The sequence below is a fragment of the Lynx rufus genome, unplaced genomic scaffold (genome assembly GCF_022079265.1).
Source record: "Lynx rufus isolate CCGP_SWC_20201006 ecotype Redwood Valley unplaced genomic scaffold, mLynRuf1.p SCAF_1, whole genome shotgun sequence".
Classification (NCBI taxonomy): Eukaryota; Metazoa; Chordata; class Mammalia; order Carnivora; family Felidae; genus Lynx; species Lynx rufus.
The window spans coordinates 189,359,516-189,379,222 of NW_025814823.1; the positions used below are offsets into that span (position 1 = coordinate 189,359,516).

Below are 19,707 nucleotides of genomic sequence, written 5' to 3' on the forward strand. Positions count from 1 at the left end.
GTAAATAAGCCTATGCTTTCAAATTGATGGAGGTTAGAAAAAATGTTTTTCCCCTGTAAACCATCAATATCATGTGTCAATGCCAGAGGCTGTTTGCAGACTAACATCCACGGCAAGGAAAACATCAACAAATTCATTCTTCAATGATAATTCATATTCTACCTCATTTGTGAAGGATAGTTATTTCAGGAAGGAATCTCTGCTTTAGTTAGGGCAATTGATTAAAGTTGAAAGTGAAATCGTAAATGAAAGTCTGTGTCAATTTCCTGAGCCTACTGCTTAATGCCAACACCTCACTCTTAAGTCAGTAGTTTCACTGCAGTCCTATGTAATCAATTCAGAAAGCCCATGAATTTGGTTCCTTGGCATAGCAGCTCATAAGTTATAAGTCCTTATACTTAAAAAAGATGTTTCTATTCATCTATTTATTAATATCTTTCCATCTTTTAAAATTTATTTCCTCTGAAAGGGAGGGCAGATGAAGTGTAACTGGCTGAAAGTCCTAAGTATTCTTGTGAATTAGTGTAACTCTACATCCCAAGTAACTCTTAAAAATGGAAGCATACCACCTGTTTGGAATATAACAATATGGCGACTTCCATAATCAAAAACATAGCCAAGGACCAGGCAGCAAGTGAAAAATGAATATAGCATGGGGATAGAAAAAAACACCCACACAGTCTTGGAATCTGAAAAAAAAATGAGTTTGTTACTTCCTTTAACAATGAATCATAGAGACAAAATTTTGTCTCTATGATTAGGTAGGAAGTGTTTGTTGCTGCCATCTTTTGCACTGCATCAGTGTCAGGTTTTGCTCTAACTTGTGCTAACAAGGGTTATCTTTGGGCAAGCAACTTAGTCATTTTAGGATTGTGTTTGCACATCTGAAAAAAAAAGGGATAATGATAACAATAATTTGGTCATTATTCTGACCAAATTAGTGTCTGCATGTAAGTTCCTCAGCGGTGTAGTAGATACCTCCTAGATACCCACCAAGTGTTGATTCCCAGCATTGCAGAAACGCTATTGACTAGTTGAGATTCAACATGCACTTGATTTTGAAAGTTCATCTTTTACTGCCCTTCAGAGGCTCTTTCCTTCTTCTATTCTCTGTACATTAGTAAACTTGATTTCCTGATTTTGATGCTTACAGATTAGAAGACCAGATTAGAAGGTGTAAAGGACACCAGGAGAAAAAAGACAAGAAACTGAACAAAATAGAAATAATTTAAAAATCACAGCTATCCAGGGCCATTTAGTGAGGGGAAAACAACCCCTCATGCCTCAGTAGTCACTCAGTAGGCTTTTCTATTTTACAACAAGATATGATATGAAGTATTCCAAATGATTATCTTGATTTACCAAGATTAAATTCAAGTGTATATACTCTGCTGATTTTAGAAAAAATACAATGACTTCGAAAGAAATTAAATATAAAAAGGACAAAATTTTAAGTAAATAATTTTTTGTATGTTTTTCCGATTGAAACTTTAGTCATTCAAAACTCTTAGCCATAGATATGAACTAGGTCTCTAGGCGTTCCACAGAAGCATGATCTTACTGAAATATCTTCTCTGTGTCTTCAGCAAATAAACCAGGGCTTCACACATTCTGTGGAAAAGGATAGGCATTTCTTTTTCTTTTCTTTTTTTTTTAAGTTTATTTATTTTGAGAGAGAGAGAGCATGAGTGGGAGAGGGGCAGAGAAAGAGAGAGAAAGAACCCCAAGCAGGCTCCATGCTGTTAGCACAGAGCCCTATGTGGGCTCGATATCACAAACTGCAAGGTCATGACCTGAGCAGAGATCAAGAGTCTGATGCTTATCTGACTGAGCCACCCAGGTGCCCTGGAGTAGACATTTCTAAATACTAAGTTAAAATGATTTTTATGCAGATGGCCTTTGTTTGTGTTTTAAGAATGAGCATTTGACAGAAATTACTTGTGGACTTTCACAGTAGCAACTTTCTCAGATTCTTTTCCCTAGGACTTGGTGTTAGGACGGTTTACCCGGGTGGGACCCAGGGGCTGACACCTTGATTCTTATAGTGTCACATGTGGTTCTTTCATAGTGTTACCTGTAATTCTCTGGGGAAAAAAAATTTGAATTTGGTCTGGTTTGCACATTAAAACAAAAGCATTTTCTAAGTTATCCCCATAACATAAGTTAGTACAAACTCAAGCGATAATCCATTATATACTGACTCAGTACCAAAAATATTGAATCAAATGAACCTGATATGAATCAAGAAGTGGGCAGATGCAGATACCACAGAGAGCGAACATGTAGAATCCAGCACCATCAGAGGTCAACCAGTCAAATACCAGAGCTGGATTTTTCAAAGAACCAGATAATGCCAGTTTTATGGCCATTAATAACATTTCAGTTATATAAGCAAAGATAAGAGTAATAAAAAAATAAATTCTGCTTCTCAGTGTAATCTGATTGCCAGCAGGGTTCAGAAATGAACTTTCTCATTGTGCACGTGGCATTGCATAATGGACCAGTGATCATTCTGCAGCCCCCTCCCCAAACTTCCATTTCCCTTTTATGGACAGTCCTTAGTTCTGCCAGATCTCTAAGCTATTCCAGGGAGGCAGATTCTTTGGTTTCCCCTTAAAAGCTCTTTGATTGTGCCTCTGGTAGTTAATGCACCAAATGGTCTTTAGGGGTATTTCATACGTGTGCTCTGCAGCTAATCAGAGTGCCTTGGCCCACTGATTTCCTACTTCTGTGTTTTCCACATGTTTAAGGGCTTAGTTCAAACACCAGGCCCACCCACTTCTGGAGAGGCATGGTAGAGCTCAGCTCTGATTTGGGTCTCTGCCTCAAACAGAGATTTTCCAAAGGATATCCTGTAGTGGATGAATCATTCCATTAGGCCATGTTCACTTTTCAAACCAGGAAGCAGAGTGCCTGTTCTGTAGGGAAACTCAGATAAAGTTGTTGTGGCTGTGCTCAGAGCGCTTGTAAATATTGTTGTCAGTGTCTTTGATACAGGTTCCATCAAGATAGTATGTAAACACTGACAGGTTAATTATGTGTTTTAAAGCTTTGTTTATTGAGAGCTGATAGGAAGGCTGTGAAATGAGTCCTTTACATATTGCAGTGACAGTTTTCTCCCCCATGTCTTCCCTAGCTGATTACTCCTCATGCCATCCGTGTGCAGACCCCTCCTCGGCACATCCCTGGTGTTGTAGAAGTCACATTGTCCTACAAATCGAAACAGTTCTGCAAAGGGACACCAGGAAGATTCATTTACACAGGTAAGAACCACTGCAGATGGTGGACACAGAGCTTTTCCTTGGCCTTGTGAGTGTTTTACTTTATCTTACATGTATACGTGTGCATTTTATTTTAAAATGTAGTTTCCAAGACCCTCTTTCTTTGTCCATTTCACCATATAGATGATTACATGTCTTGCTGTTATTATTATTATTGTTGTTATCATCCTTATTTAAGATTTCATCTGGGTGTTCATGTTGAACGACAGGATCAGTGGAAATAAGTGGTTGGATACCTGAAGAAGCAGCATGAGAAATAAGAAAGGGGGAAGAAGTTCTAGACAATTCTCCATCTATCTGGATGTTAAGCCATCTGTGTTGTGGTTTATTTGCTTTATGGAGTTAGGGATGTGCTTTAGTGCAGTACAACTTTCTTCTAGCCTGGTCATCGCATTTGTATTAAAGAGAATTGGTAGTTTTCATATTCCATTCTGAGTTGGCACTTTCTTCTCCTGTAGACTGCATTTTGCCCTCCCCAAACAGTCTTTGCACATGGACCTGCCTTGTGGTAAGAAGCTAAGGTTGCAGAGTGAATGTGAATTGATCACCCAACAGATGGAGAGAAACAGGCAGGTTCCCTGGGGAAATGCAAGTATGCAGCCTAAGGGTCCAGTGTGTACTTTAGGAGAGCCTCAGATTACAATGTGCTAGCCAAACACCCACGGATCTTTCTATAATTCAGATGCTGGTTCAGTAGCTCTGGGTGGGACCTGAGACCCTGCATTTATTATAAGGTCCCAAGTGAGGCTGGTGATCTTGGTCCAGGGACCACACTGGGAGAAGTGACATTCTAGGCCCTCTGCTTTGTATTGTCACTCCTGCATAACTGTCTCCAGGAACTTGTCCCACGTTTTCGTCTTCATTCAATGGATGACCACAAGGCCTGATTAAGTATAGAGCATAAGTTGCTCACACAAAGAGGCTCCAGGACGGTGAAGAGATAACTCTGTTAGCACATCCTAATTATAACCATACAATTAAATGGACAAATTTTATTTTGCTGTAACATTTTACCTCAAAGCATCTTTCCTTTTGTATTTTAGTACTAGGGATAAAACCAGCTATGCTTCTTAGTCTCTCTTTCCTTCTCTCTCAAAATTATAAAAACAATTAATGCATCCTGACCCTTGGAAATGCCTCCCAGCCCTTTAAACAAAATGCAGGTTTGGTGCCTGCCTGACGATTAGTTTTAGTTAATTGAAAATTATAGGATTGACCCAAGAGGAAAATTTTGTTTGCACTCCAATCACTTTTACAAATTAAGGAAAATTACCACAATTTTGTTTAGCTAAGGTTTCACACTGAGTTCAAGAAATTAGCTCAGCCATCCCAACAAAGTCAGCACTTTGTTAGTGAGCACTTGAAAAAATAATAGTCTATCTGGAGTTTTGTGGTGTATACAAACGAAGCATAGAGAAAGCTATGATGCTTTATAGAAGTAGGCCAAGTGTTTTTAATTAGGCTCATTGGTTCAGTGTAAGTTTTGAAGAACAATCAAACTAGCAGATTAGCTGTTTCTTTTAAAGCTAGGATTTCTTGCCATTCATTTTTCCCATGAGAACTTCCACATAGCACTATTTTTTTTTTACAAGCCTCATTATGGGCCTGCAGGAAAAGGACCAATTGAAACTTCTGATACTGTAACATTCCCCACCATCATTCCGATGGATGGGAGTTTTTCACAATGTTCCTCACTGAACTCGGTGTTCTGGAACATATTACAAAACCACAGAGGCCAAATGTTTTCTCTGAGGAGTTTGGACTCTGTTTTTGGCCAAAAACATTTAGGCCTTGCTGGCTGCTTATTTACTCTGCTATTAAGAACAAGAAAAAGGAGAAGAAAAAGAAGAAGAAGAAAATGCTTGTGTGGTAGGAGGTACAAGAGGCAATCAGGCATGATTCCGCTTTGGTGACAACATCCCTGCCCATTAATGGTTCCATTTTGTGGTCAGGTCTCATTTAGAAGAAATTATTTTTAATCAGTGTTCAACAAAATATCCCCTTGAGCCACCTGGCCATAAAAGTTAGAAAAAAAAAATCATCCTCACTAAATTACTTAAGTTCTCAAAAGAAAATAGCTAGGGACCCATTATGATTTGGAATTTTTTTAACCATTAAAAAAAATTGCCATCAATTTAAGAAATCACATCTTGGAAAACCTGTATCATACGGGAATTAAGATCAAAGATAAAAGCGGCAGATTTGCAAGTCTAGCAAAGTAGTTAAGGATAAGAGAGATAAATCCTTGGTGTGCATGCACATGTGTAAGTGTGCAGGAAATTTAACATATAAAAAAATACTTTTGCTGATTTTGTCTCAAACTGTGGGAAATAGAAAAGCGATTTAGTCTTTTAAGTATTCTAGGAGAGAATTTAACTTCTCTCCATGTCGGAAAATAAAATTTTGAAGAAATTAACACAAAAACTTCCCCACTGATAGAGTTGGCTATTAGCTTGCTGTGACATTACATCATTTCTAACAGAAGAGAATTTTTTTTAATTGGTGAACTAAACACGGCTTCTTGATTAGCATTAAATGCTGCTACCTAGGGTCACTTGTTCATGGCTGGTGCTGCTGGCCCCTGTGATTTACTCAGTTTACCTCTATCCTTGTTACCACTTACCAACCAAGGCAGAGATGGGTCATAAAACCTTTCTGTTCTTTGTATCAGAACAACCACTCAGGTCAGTGTAAATGTGCAGCAGTCCTCTTCTATCTGCCTGCAGAAGCTCCCACTTCATTTTCTTTAACTTCCATAGCATTTCAAGGTGTGAAACTTGATTTTTTGGATGGGGTAAGCCAACCCTACTGTTTCTTAGCGGAATGGCACTTGGAATTTTTCCCTTAAAAAAGGGGGGATGGGGATATCCTAGGACTGAACCTCACAACCCAAACTTAAGAATTTGTTGCAGTTTTCTGAGTGTGTGAGGGAGTTTGGGTGTGTATATGTCGAAGTCTCTAAGAATCCATAATTGAGCCAGGAACAGCATGGCCTAATCTATGCAAATAAAGGCAGACTTTTGGGGGAGGAGGAAAGGATTTGTCTAAACACAGATTGCCTGCAAGCTGGCTCCACTTATAAGGAGTGTGAACGCTGCTCTCCATCATTGGTTCTTCAGATCAGGGACGCAGGAGGCATTCTTAGTCACCAGATGTGCAGGTCTCTGTGTTTGCCCAGTGAGGGAGCAAAGCGAATCCCAAGTTGAGCAGAACAAATAGTACTTCCCAGATCTTATTTATCATGTCCAGTTATTCTTATGTAAGTTCAGGGCAGAAATGACTTTAAATTTTAAATAATGTTTCCTGATAGAAGGAATAGCATTTCCTTCTAATGACAGGACTGTTTTCAAAGCCCTCTAATAGTGTGTGGTCAGTCAGACCTATAGGAAGTAAATCCATGATAAACCTCCACTTCCGTGGAAAGAGGTCTCTCCAGTACCTTTGTTGTTCTTGCAGCTTGTTTTCCTGCTGTTGTTACATCTTTTAAGAGCCTTGGATCTTTTAGAATTGTAATCTCTCCTGCTAAGCTCTAAGTAACCTTGGGAGTTGATAAAGAACTCTAAGGAGGCTTCAGAAGCTTCTTCAAAGTTCTAGAGTTGGTTTTCTTGATAAGAAGTGGCCAAATCCAAATGCAGTTTTACATCATTGCAGTTCTTTCTCCACGGGAAAGGCTCCTATCTTTGGGGAAACAATGACTAGAAGAATAAGCCATCAGATGTGTCTGATTAGCTCAGGTGTGCATGGAGAGCTGTTGACTGCCAGCTCTGCCAGATGGTGAAAGCCCCAGTGGAATGATCATGTCCCAGCTCAGATTTGGGTTAGGCCACTTCTCAGATCATTCTACCACCAGGTTCTGCCAGTCTAAGGATTATTCACCAAACTTCCTGCCCCTGTAGAAGGACTAACCCACATCCCTGTATATCAGTCTCAGAATTAACTTCGAAATAAAAAATTCTTCCTGGAAATACTTCCTGTTTGTACCTCCTGCGCAAAACAGCTTTGCATGTAGGAGGGCCCATTTTGGCTAAATAAGCTCTGTGGAACTTGATGATATGTGCCATGTCTTCCAAGTTTTCCTTTTTTTCTCCCTATTCCTTTTGTTTTCTTCTCCTTCCCTTTCTCTTCCTCCGTCCCTTCTCCCCCTGTTCTTTCCTCCTCCCATTCTTTTCTCTCTTACTCCCAAGGAGACAATATGGCCTAGTGATTGAGGGCTTGGTTTCAAGAGGTGGTGGGTTTGGATCGAATGCTCAGCTCTACCACTTACTATGGAGGTTATTTTGGGGACATCATGTGATGGTTTTGAACCACAGTTGCCTCATTTTTACAAGGGAATAATCCCTTACCGGGGTTCATTTTAGTATCAGGGAAATGTATGTAAAGCACCTTTCGTGAGCTAGTATGAACACCTAGCCAGATACTAGTAGTTTCCATTAATAAATGATAGCCATTACTATTGTTCATTAATCTTTTCTTTTGTTGCAGAGTCCCTACCATGGTGTAAATATTTTACATATATTTTTTATCTTCACCATCATTTCCTAGAGGGCTAAGAAATGTCCTTTAGGGATTTTAGTAACAAAACTGTAGACATCCATAAATAAAAGAAACAAGTAGCACTAACCAACCACAAATAAAAAGAGCAAAGTATGAATAAAGTAGCAAGAAAAAGAGATTTATAAATATGAATATAACAATTTTGATACAACAAATACTTTCTCGGGAATAGCCTCAAACAATAAATATTTTTATAAGGCAGCCCTGACTTATAACGTTCTCTGATGCTGAATTTTCAGGAAAAACACATACCTGTCTTTTTGCTTCCATTCAAATTTCAGCCCTTCCTCTGGAAGCCATAGTAACATGGGTATAGTCTATCACCAGCCCTTTCAAAGGTGTTTAGGCTATAATTGCTTCAACTCCAGGTTCAAAAGGTTCAAGGCCAGAAGACTCTGTTTCTAGTTCTTGAAACGCTCCTCCACAAATGAAGGCTGCCACCCTGGGGATAAACAAAATTATCAGTTATAGGGCAGAAGTAAAGAGCTTGTACCTAATGCATCTCATGTTCCGTGGCCTCTTCTTACACTAATTCATTGTCAGATCAGGCTTCCAAAAAGCCACTGTCATAGCTTTACCCTGCAGAGAAGGCTTCCCCTTTTGCCCACTGTATGTGAGATGTGGTCCAACCCCTATGCTTGACCAAGCTTATGGCTCCCTGTGCACTCAGCTCCACTCAAACCAGTCTCCGCATCAGGTCTCAAGGTCACTTCATATTTAGCAATTCTGGACATGGTAATTCCCCTATAAGATCAGGCTCAGACTCTGTTTCCCTTCTGCAGTATTCTCTGGCCATTTTAGTATAGTGGGCAGAGCACTGGGCTGAGATAGAGGAGGCCTGGCAACACCAGCTCTGCTGCTAACTGGCTCTGAGATGTGGGACAAATTGCTTCCATGCTCCACATTCCAGTTTCCTCAATGTAAAATGAGTCAATTGCACTAGGAGACTTGATGTTCCCTATGGCTCATTTTGATTGACTAGAAAAGTTTGTATCCTTGGATCTCTTTGGTTGCATGTGCTTATTAGACCATTCATTTATTTATTCCCTTCCTTGTGTCTTTAGATCTCTTGTTCTGCTCTTAGGTACACAAATTACAAAAAGTCTACAAGCTCTATGAGAAAAGAATTACCCTTCCCTGATCTTATACTATTTTGTACACTGTGTTGAAGCAACTTGACTCATATCTTACTTGCAATAGATGTTCTCTAATAATTGATTGACATATTGCCAGGATCAATGGGTCCTCATTGATTTTTGTGCTCTGGATGACATGGAATGTAAATAAGAGCTGTTAATTAAGAATCTATCCCCTTTTACTTGAAGTTTTACATGCAGGAGAACACAGTAGTTGGAATTTCTGTTAAAGAAAAAAATAGGGCTGGCTCCATATTATAAATATTCTTCATTTTCTCTCATGTGAAATAGGAATCTTTTAATAGTACCTATATCTGGGAGGGAATGGGTCAGTATATGTAATACAGGGCTAATAGTGCCTGGTACAGTGTGAGTGTTCCCTAAAAGTAAACTCAAAAAGAGAGAAGCAGATAATAGGAATGTTCCTTTTGAAAATCCAAAGAACAAATTTTTTTTTGGTATTAAATAAGTGCCATATTTCATCATAATTAAAGAAATTATTTCTTTCTAGTCATTAGAGTAGGAATCAAAAGGCCTGGCCTCTAATTATTATTTTAGCACTCCCTGTTGTTCATTCATTCAACTCACAAATATTTCTGGATTGCTTGTTCTATTCTAGGCAATGTTTGAAACAACTTTTGGCAATATTCTAAAACAGTGTTGAGCAAAATAAGATGCAATTCCCGTTCTCATTGGTATTATGGTCTAAGAGAGAATGTAGATATTTATAAGGTTACTATTTCAAATCTGGTAAGTGTCCGGAAAACAGGAACTGAGTTCCAAGAAGCATATAACAAGGATATAACAAAGAAACCCCAAATGGTCAGTTAGAGATATTTTTCCTTAGGAAAAGATCAGCTGAGGTTTGAAGGATGATTAAGAGTTAACCTGGCAATAGGTGAAGGGTGGGAGAAGTGTGGGGTTGAGGAAAGAGAATGAGTGTTCCAGCAGAGAGGAGCATGTAAGAAGGCATTGAATGGGAGCAAATGTGACATCTTGGAAGGCTGGAAAATTCCAGTCAGGCTGCAGAACTAAAAGAGAGGAGAACAGTGACAAAAAAGGCTGGAGAAGTGGTCAGGGACAAGCCTATGCAAAGTCTTATAAGTCATAAGGAGAGGAGGAGTTTAGTTGCCATCTTAAAAACAATGGGAAGTCCTTGAAGTGTCAGAAATGACAATGGACATGACTAGATTTGCATTTTGGAAAAAACAAAAGCAAAACTCTCTGTCTGGATGGCACTTAGAAAACCAGAATGGATGTTGGGAGACCTGTTAGGAGATCATTGCAGTAGTCTAGGAGGGAGATTTGGTGACTTTGATTTGGGTGGTAATGGGTGGAGATGGAATAAAGTGAGAAAATTCAAGAGGTATTGAGGAGGACATAGACGGGACCTAGAGATGGGTTCGCTGTAGGGGTGAGGGAGTGAGAGAGGGGTTAATGCTACCAGGCTTTTGGCTTCCTCAGCTTAATGGAGGGAGGGGCCATCCCTCCTTTGGGCATCCCAATGGTCTTGTGAGTATCAGTGAAGGAAAGAATGGGCATGAAAATGTTCTGCAAAGGGTCATATTCTACACATATGTTAATTGTTAGAAAGACAGGCCTAAGCAAACTCAGGAAGAATCAGGGAAAGGAAGGCAAGAATGTGTTTTCTCTTATATCAGATTGTTTTCACTTAGGATTCAGCTGAGAGAGGGCTGTGTAATGAACACTTGACTAGCAGTTCTGCCTTAGCAGTGTCCTAATTGGAAAAGATTCAAGAAGAAAGAAAAATTAACAGGCTGCTCCTGTCCACATGTCTTGAATATTACTCCAAATGAGCCATTTACACACAAAGAAAAGAATTCAAGGCAGAGGGAATATTTATTCTTTTTGCTTTTGCAATCCAGAGGGCAAGTCCCAAGCCTCACTCCTCTGCTGAAGGGAGTTTTTTCACAAAATGTGATTGCTTCTGATCTGATATATCAGGTTCAGGTGATCCTGAACCCTCTGGCATTTGTAAAGTTAAACACTGTTGGTGCCATAATGGGGACAACAGCAACAAGAATCACTAAAAGTACCCATTGTACTTCTGTGACATCTATAAAATGAAAGCCGTTTCTGCAAAGAATAAAGCTGGTCTGAAGGAAGCATATTATTTTGCATATTTTACGTACATACTTTCCAAGAAATATGACCTTTATTTCCTATTTGGAGTGGAGTGTAATCAGGACTTGAGTAGCTAGTGTAACAGGATCATTAAAAGGGATATTTTCACTGACATTAGAGGTCTAAATGGCCACTAGGCCTTATATACAACCTTGGCTTTTTCCTGTCTACCAGAGTTAATAAGTGATAAGGCCGGGAGAGAGATAAATCACAGAAATCCCTGTCCAAAGAAAACATATTGACTACAGCCAGGCAAATAACAGACCATAACCAACGGTCCCATTCATCATTCATGTAATAGGGATATAAAGTATTTCCTACCAATGAAACCATATAGAAGGAAAAGGCAGATAAGCTTCCCCAATCTAAGGCATGTGATTTGGTTATTAAGGGACATGAACTATTTGTCACATGGCTTTAATCTTTAAGATGTGTTGCCATTTCTAAACTATAAATTTCTGGTCAGGGATTAGAAACCTATTAACAATAAAGGTAGGAACTGAGCTTTATATGTATTCTTGCCAACATAATGCAACACTATAAAGTCTTGAACCTCTAATCTATTTAGTATGATATAACATGATTTGGTTTTCAAAGCCAATAAACTATTTCGAGGTTTGCAAGGCTTTTGTTTTTGTTTTTACCCAGCATCATGATAAATTAACCCTTCAGTTTTTTAACTATGCATGTTGAAACTTTCCCTAACATCCTGGGTGGGGGGTGGGGGTGGGTAAGTAAACCACGTTTTTTTTTTTTCTTTTTCTCGTTCTCGAAGATTTATTCCAAATGTTTGGTGGAGGATTATTTTCTGTTTTATTTGTCCATGTTTGCAGTGGTGTGGATGCTAGTCTTTCTGTTAGTTGTAAACTAAGTGATGTGGCGCCCACTAGAGCATTAAAACTTGTTTTTCTTTATTGCAATGTCGTACATACTGACTTCAGATAATTTGGGAAGTACCGATAGAAAAATAATTAAGATAATATTAAAATTGCTCACATTTCTACCAGTATAAACATAAACACTCAATAAATGTTAGCTTTTAATATTTTTAAATGGCATATGTCTTTCTTCTTCCTATGCATATATCTGCCTCATTACCAAAATAGGGTGATAACTCACATAATATTAGATAATTTGTTTTTTCACTTAATATGTAGGAAACAATAAGGTGTTATAAGTTTAAAACAATTTTTAGTCTTTAATAATCATTGCACATCTTAGTAGAATCTTATAATGAGCTATATCTTTATCTTGTTGTAGCATAGATACCTTGAATTTGGGTTCTGATCTTTTTTTGTTCCTGAAAACCTCAGCACAGGTAAATAGTCCTATACCCACATTCTTTGGTGTACACATTGGTGGGGACTCACCAGCCAACCCCAATTATGTGAGTGGACCTAGCTCTGAGGGCCTCCTATCTCAGAGGCCCTGATGTCTCCGAGGTTGGTTCTAGCTCCCAAACACATATTCAGCTACAGTGTGGAGTTCTTTGTTTTCAACCTGAACCACCGAGGGTAGATGAATTCCATGAATTTTTCCCCTGCCATGTGAAGCAGTACCATACTTTTCATAATAAAAATGGGAACTCATCTAAGAGGCTTAACAATTCTGAAACTGAATCAAGTCCAAAATTATAACAATTAGGTAGGAAATTTAGGCCCCTCCCTGCAACCTCCCTTCCCCAGGATAGCAACATTCCCTGCTAGAGTTTTGAACTCCTCTTTTCTCTTTTCTCTCTACTGGTTTTCTGACAGCCTTTCTTCAATTTTATCTTATCATTTCCTCTTTTTCCACACTTTTTTTTTGCACTGTTGTCTCTCTCAATCTTCTTCCTCTAAGTGTTACGGAAATGTAAAACATCTTCCCCTCCCCCCCCACCCCCACCCTGAGAATCTGGGTGAGGCCCGCTCTATTATTGGCTCATTTTATAAGAAAACTTAGAAAGGTGAAGTGACTTCCCCAGGGTAATGTAGTTAATAAAAGGAGGAGCCAGAATTTGGACCCTGGTGGAGCCTGCACTGTAAATTTCCTGAGGAGCCAGGTTAGCGCATTCCTTTTTGGAATTACATGATTCCCTCAAATTTGATTGTTGGCGATGGGAGAGTGTGGGTATTTCTAGAACATGTGAGGACTGACAGGAACTGAAGCTTTCCGTATTTTAAACAAGTCAAATCATTATGAACATAATATACACTCATACAGAAAATCTTAAAAACACAGAGTGAAGTGATCCATTATTCCAATCCTCAGAAATAATCATTATCAATATTTTTAAATCTTTCTTCTAATATTTTTCTTTGTGTCACTCTTACGAATTTTTATCAGAGTAAATCACAACATGCTTTTATAACTTTGCATCCTGCTTTTAATTTAAATTGTAAAATAAACATTTCCTCTGTTAATTCAAATTCTTCCTAAATGCATTTTAGCAGGTATATAATAGTCTGTTTTGTGGCTGCATCGTGATTTACTTGGTCATTCCCTTGTGTTGGATAAACACATTTTTTCTTTCATAGAACTTTCAACTTTGTATATGCCAGAGTAGAACATGTTCTTGAATATAAAGCATTCCCCAATTTTCCTAATAAAAAGTTTTTCAGTTTTAGGAACAAATTAAACATGTACATATTTATAGATACTAGTGAATTATCAAATGTTTACTTGTAATATTTCACATATTAATTTAGTAACATTCCTATTTACAATCACACACATAATTTACAACATTTACAAATATAACTTTTTCTACTTTTAAGTTTACATTTTATTCAAACTCTTCATAGCCATTTTTGACATCCGCATTTTTGTTTGTTTTTATCAAAACCAGAACCATTTTAAATCCCATCATATTTGCCTCTAAGTTGTTGGAGACACAGCTCTTTTTAAATCTGTGCGTGATTCTTTCACTGGAAATTTTATCCTAAGCCAAAAGTAACCATTTGCTATATTTAAATCATTTAAGTCTCCAAAGATAACCACTTTCAGCTATGTTTTAAAAACTGATTTTTAAAAGGCTTGTTTTGAGGAACACTTGTCATACTGAAAGTCCAATCTGCTAGGAAAAATTACTAAATATATGTTAAATTTCTATTTCTCCTTTTTGTTTTGACTAACTTCTTTAGGTGACACTATATACATCCCCAAACTGCCATTGCTTATGGTTGTTTCATGCCCCAATCCGTACTTAGTTTAAAATAACATAATTGGAAAAGAACTTTATAATATGAGAGATTTTAAAATTATTTGAATATAGAACAAAGGAACGAGTTTTTGAGAGGAATATTCTCTCCATTTCAGCACTTTCCTATTGGTGGGGCGTATGCAAATGTGATCCTTGGTATGAATTGAATACTATACTATGTAGTATTTTTTATTTGGGTAAAGTATGCTCCCCCTCTTAAGTAGACCTCATATTATTCAGGGTACTTATTGTGCAGGGGGAAGCCAGCCCATTTATGTCAGGTTGAACAGTTTCTGCCAAAAGTACTCAGTGGTGAGGGGTTAGACAGAAGCTAGGACTCCCTAAATTAAGGGCAGAAACAACAACAGGAGAGCAGACTTCTCCATGTACCCTCTGCTCTTTGGCCTCCAAATGTAAATGTTCATCTTTTTCCTGTAACATGAACTGTGGTTCACTTCTTTACATCTTGGGTGGAAGACCTGACCTGCTGGGCAGAGCCACCTGGGATCAGGCTCATGGTTTGTTTCAGGAAGTCCCGACCCCCAGTTAATATGGAGTTAATTTAGATCCTTGTTTAGTGCCAAATATCATTATTTATATATAACATTGAAATACCTGCAAAGAGTAAGGCTTTCCCAGTAATTCTGCACATGTGTATTGTTCTCTTTCAGTGTTAACTGATTTTTAAAATATTCACTGAGGCAGGGTTGCCTATTTGGGGTTATTGGGAGGTTTGGGTGGAGGAAAGTGTCTCTGGAAGATCTGTTCAGAACAAGTTTATAGGTCTTGTACTTCTCCAGTTTCTTCAAGACTAGAAAAATGAAACATTTGCACTGGTTATCTCAGAAGATGTAGGAGTATCATCTAGAAGCTTGAAACTTGGGGGTGCCTTGGTGGCTCAGTCGGTTAAGCATCCGACTTCTGCTCAGGTCATGATCTAACGGTTTTTGAGTTTGAGCCCCGCATTGGGCTCTGTGCTGGCAGCTCAGAGCCTGGAGCCTGCTTTGGATTCTGCGTCCCCCTCTCTCTCTGCCCCTCCCCTGCTCATTCTCTGTCTCTTTCTCTCTCTGAAATAAACAAACATTAAAAAAAATAAATTTTAAAAGCTTGGAAATTAAACTTATAAAATTATTAACATCAAAAATAAAAGATTGTGTGACTCGCGGCACCTGGGTGGCTCAGTCAGTTAAGCATCCGACTTCAGCTCAGGTCATGATCTCACAGTTCATGGGTTTGAGCCCTGCGCCAGGCTCAGTGCTGACAGCTCAGAGCCTGAAGCCTGCTTCAGATTCTGTGTCTCCCTCTCTCTGCTCCCCCCCCACCCACCTGTGCTCTGTCTGTCTGTCTCTCTAAAATAAATAAAAACATTAAAAAAAATATTTTAAAAAGTATGTGACTTGTCAGAAAGTTATATGTCAGAGCCAAAGTACAGGCTTGGCTGTTGAGCTTTTCTGCATGGCTCATCTTTGTCCTCTGTCTGTGTAATTAAGTTAACTTAACTTCAGTGCAGTTTTTACAGTTGACCAAGCCTTTTCCACTCAATTCTTTCTTGTTAACCTGTGAGGTAGGAAGAACAGGTATTTTTAGCTTCATTTTCAGTGTGAAAACTGAAGTTTAGAGAAAGGTAAAGTGGTATGTTTAAAGTCATTTAGGTCACCTAATGATGGATCTGATATCAGATTTCTATTACTCTAAGTAATCGATTATCCTATATGGTATCTCATATATTTTTACATCGACAAAATGGACTCACACTACTTTTACTCTACTTTTTTTTTTTTAAGCTTTCTGTGGACATAATTCACTAGTTAGACTGGGGGATTCTGGAGTTTTAGTCTGCCTTTCTAACATTGACACTTTAATTACATGCATTTTATCCATAGCACTTACCATCAACTGATATGATCTGGATTCTTTGTTTACTTATGTATAGTCTGTGCCTCTCACTAGAATATAAGCTCCATGGAAGTAAGACCCTTGTCTGTCTTGTTCACCACTGTATTTCAGTGTCTAGTATAGTACCTAGCACAGAGTGGGAGTGCTCAATAAATTAGTCAAATCAGTGAATGGAAGAACCTGTGAAGGAATGACTGAGAAATTGGCAATAAATTTATGGAATGTGAGCCTTAAAGATAACCTAGTTAACCCAAATTGTTGACTTCTTTATAGATGAGGAAAACTGGGCTTGTAGAGTTTAAAAGACTTGGCTAAAGTTACTCAGCTGGTAGTAGATTTTTGTACCAGAATCCTTTCCTTTGGCCTGTCAGCCAAGAGCTTGTCATCACACTGTGTATATTCCCCTTAGGCTCATTTAATTATAAAAAAATTTGTATGGCTATAGATCTTGGGAGTCAAGGCAGACCCCAGTTTGAATCCTGGTGCAGTCAATTTCTAGCTAGTTTCTTACCCATTCTGAGGCTCTGTTTTCTGCTGTAAAATGAGGATTATATCTCAGAGGATTGCTGTGAGGATTCGATTAGATGCATATGGAAAGCTCAGCATACTGCATGGCATCTAGTGAGTGCTCAGTTAGTGGTACATCTTATCAAAAAAGGATTTCACAGAACATACTTCTATAATGCTGAATTTTAGAGATGGAAAGGCCCTCAGAAACAGCCTAGGCCAATTGTCCAATTTTGCAGAAGTGGCAGCTGATGCTCTAATAAGGAAGAGCCTTTCCCAAACTAACACATGATTCATTTGCCTATAGAGCCAGAACAAATCACATATTTTATTTATTTATTTGTTTGTTTGTTTGTTTTAATGTTTATTATTAATTTTTGAAAGCGAGAGAGAGGCAGAGAGAGAGGGAGACAGAAGATCTGAAGCAGGCTCAGCACTGTCAGCACAGAGCCCAATGCGGGGGCTCAAACTCATGAAAACTGTGAGATCAGGACCTGAGCCAAAGTTGGATGCTTAACCAACTGAGCTACCCAGGTGCCCCCAGAACAAATCCCCAAAAATGGATTTACTCATTATTTTGTGACTTGCCTTCCATATTTGCAAATATTTAAAGGCATTGCATTTTTGAATGTATATGGAAATCATTCAACCAACATCACCACAGTCATTTGGCAGGCTCTTTTTGAATTCTTTAAGGTCATTAATCTTTAAGTACACTCCCAAGAAAAGGTAAGATAGTAGAGCATGTTTAATTCCTTGGGTCTCCAATATGTGATCAGTTTTTCTAAAAAAGTTTTCTAAAAATCAGTTTTCTAAAAATGATGTCATAAACATCATTGTTCTGATCTGTTTGTTTACATTCCTTGCCTTTCTGTTGACAAAAGAAGAAAGAGCTTTTCTTTACCTCCAAGTACATCAAAGTCTCGCAGAAAAGTCAATGCCATTTCCACCATTAACAAAGTGGAGTCAAGCAATTGGAGTCCGACAGAGTGGAGTCCTTTCTTTTTGTGAGAGACTGATGTTAAGACACCAGAAAACTGTTGGGAGACCTCATTGGGACTGGAGGGTCATTTTTCTAAGGTCCAGATCAGGGAGGAACTTGGCAGGGTCCACCTGAATATATTGTCCACTAGCATGCTCTCATGACCTAGCGCCTATGGGAATTGATGGGAGCAATTCATTTCCAGCCACAGGGCATCTGTGGACCCTTCCATTTTGACTTTAAATCTCAGTTCCTTGAGGTCCTTGAGGAGATAAGATGTGTTAAGCTTTGTTGCATTTAGTGATCTCCCGCTTAGTGGCTTTGGAGGCAGAATCATCACCATAAGGATCAAGAGAGAGGTACTTGCATGATGGTGGCAATCAGGGACAAGATTAAAACCTGCCAAGCAGAGATCTCTGCTGTGCACCTGGCACAGTGAGGAGTTTTAGCTACTTTTTGCTGCTTGACTGGCTGACAGTGAATGGATGAATGCATGAATTGTGGTCAGGCCTGTCCTGCAGTAATCAGTGAGGAGGGTATCACTGTACCAATAGTGTACCCAGTTCATAAAAAAATATATAAATAAATAAATAGTTCAGATCACATAAGGGCAATCTGCTCTAAACCTTGTATGGGACTTGTATTAGAATTCAAATAGGAGATTTTTCTTCAAACCTTCCTAAAAAGGCACTCAATTGTTGGCAAAAAGCAAAAAAAAAAGGGCCAGATGTCCATTGCTGCTAAATGTAATGAGTAGAGTAAAATGTAAAATATATTAATTCCACTTTCCTAACTGCAGCTAATTAAGGGTGGCTCATTTAAAAGCAGACCTAATTTAATCCACTAATATAAGTATTCAATTAAAGTTGTTCCCACTGCTTTCTTCTCTTCAGAATTCTTTTCGTATATTTATATATATGATGCATTCATTGTGTGAATCCTTTCACGGGTCCAGGTTGTAATGGAAAAGCAGTTTCAGGACTTCATAATTGCTCAAATTAAATAACATGTATGTAAATGGAGATTTGAGTGTAAATCGTATACTGCAATGCTGTAAGGAATTGAGTCCCTAGATCCTGATACCTTTTAGCCCACCAGAATGAAGTGCTTCCCATTTTATTCTAAACTACTTAGAATAGTTTATTGCATTATTAAGTACATGTTACAAGAAGCACATTGTTGTTTAAGACTCATTGATTTAAGCAGAACTATTCTTATAAAGTTTCGTAGGCCTTTACATAAAAAGAGAAGAGCCCATATAAAATTATAAAACCTTAATGTAATATAACAGCCTATAATATAATATTCTCCCATTTTCTAAAGAAGCCACCAAAAATTTTTAATGAGTTTATTAGAACTACTGTTTGTGAATTCTGGGATGTCATGTCTAATTAGACTTAATGGATTTAAGTATTTCTTTAATGAAATCTGTAGCCTAACTCATCAGGGTTGTATTCCTTGTCCTCCTGCCCTTAAAGTGATTTTACTTTATTTTTATTTTGGGTGGCATTAAAAAGAAATGAAAGACTATGATTCTGCTTCATTCTCAGATGGATATAGTGAAAAATACAGTGCTTATTATGAAGTTAATGTGAATTACCATGTAATTACCACTGGCTGCACTGTAATGATTATTTAGTTACCACTGAGCATTCCCTGCCAAATAACACACATTATTTCATAGGAAGCATAGAATTAACTCAAGTCATCCCGGAACTCACGGAGGGAGTTATATTCCCGATCTCTTTTGTTAAGTGTAGGCGCTGCTAATGTTAACATCTAAATAATCAAGCTTGGAGCAAACCGACAGCAGAACAGGGTATGAGTTTACATGATTTGATTTGCTGATGTTTTAAACACTTAGCAGGAGACAGCTATAGAAGCCAATTAAATCTCTCCAAGGTGCATAGAGTTATCTCCTTTGTGAGAAACAATTTAAGGGAATTGCATTGGCCCTTTAACTGGAGGGGAGAAGAAGCATTAGGAATGAAATTTCAGATGCAAAGTGCTGATCAATGGAGCCTC

The 19,707-nt window shown here is 38.3% G+C and overlaps 1 protein-coding gene across 3 annotated transcripts in view; it reads left to right on the forward strand.

Moving 5' to 3' along the window:
• Positions 1-19,707, forward strand: part of EBF1 (EBF transcription factor 1) — a 390,645-nt gene that overhangs the window by 307,624 nt on the left and 63,314 nt on the right. For all 3 annotated transcript variants that reach the window (XM_047091804.1, XM_047091811.1, XM_047091820.1), the window contains exon 10: positions 3,137-3,263. In XM_047091804.1, coding sequence (XP_046947760.1) covers positions 3,137-3,263 — 127 coding nt within the window. The remainder of the gene's footprint in view (positions 1-3,136; positions 3,264-19,707) is intronic.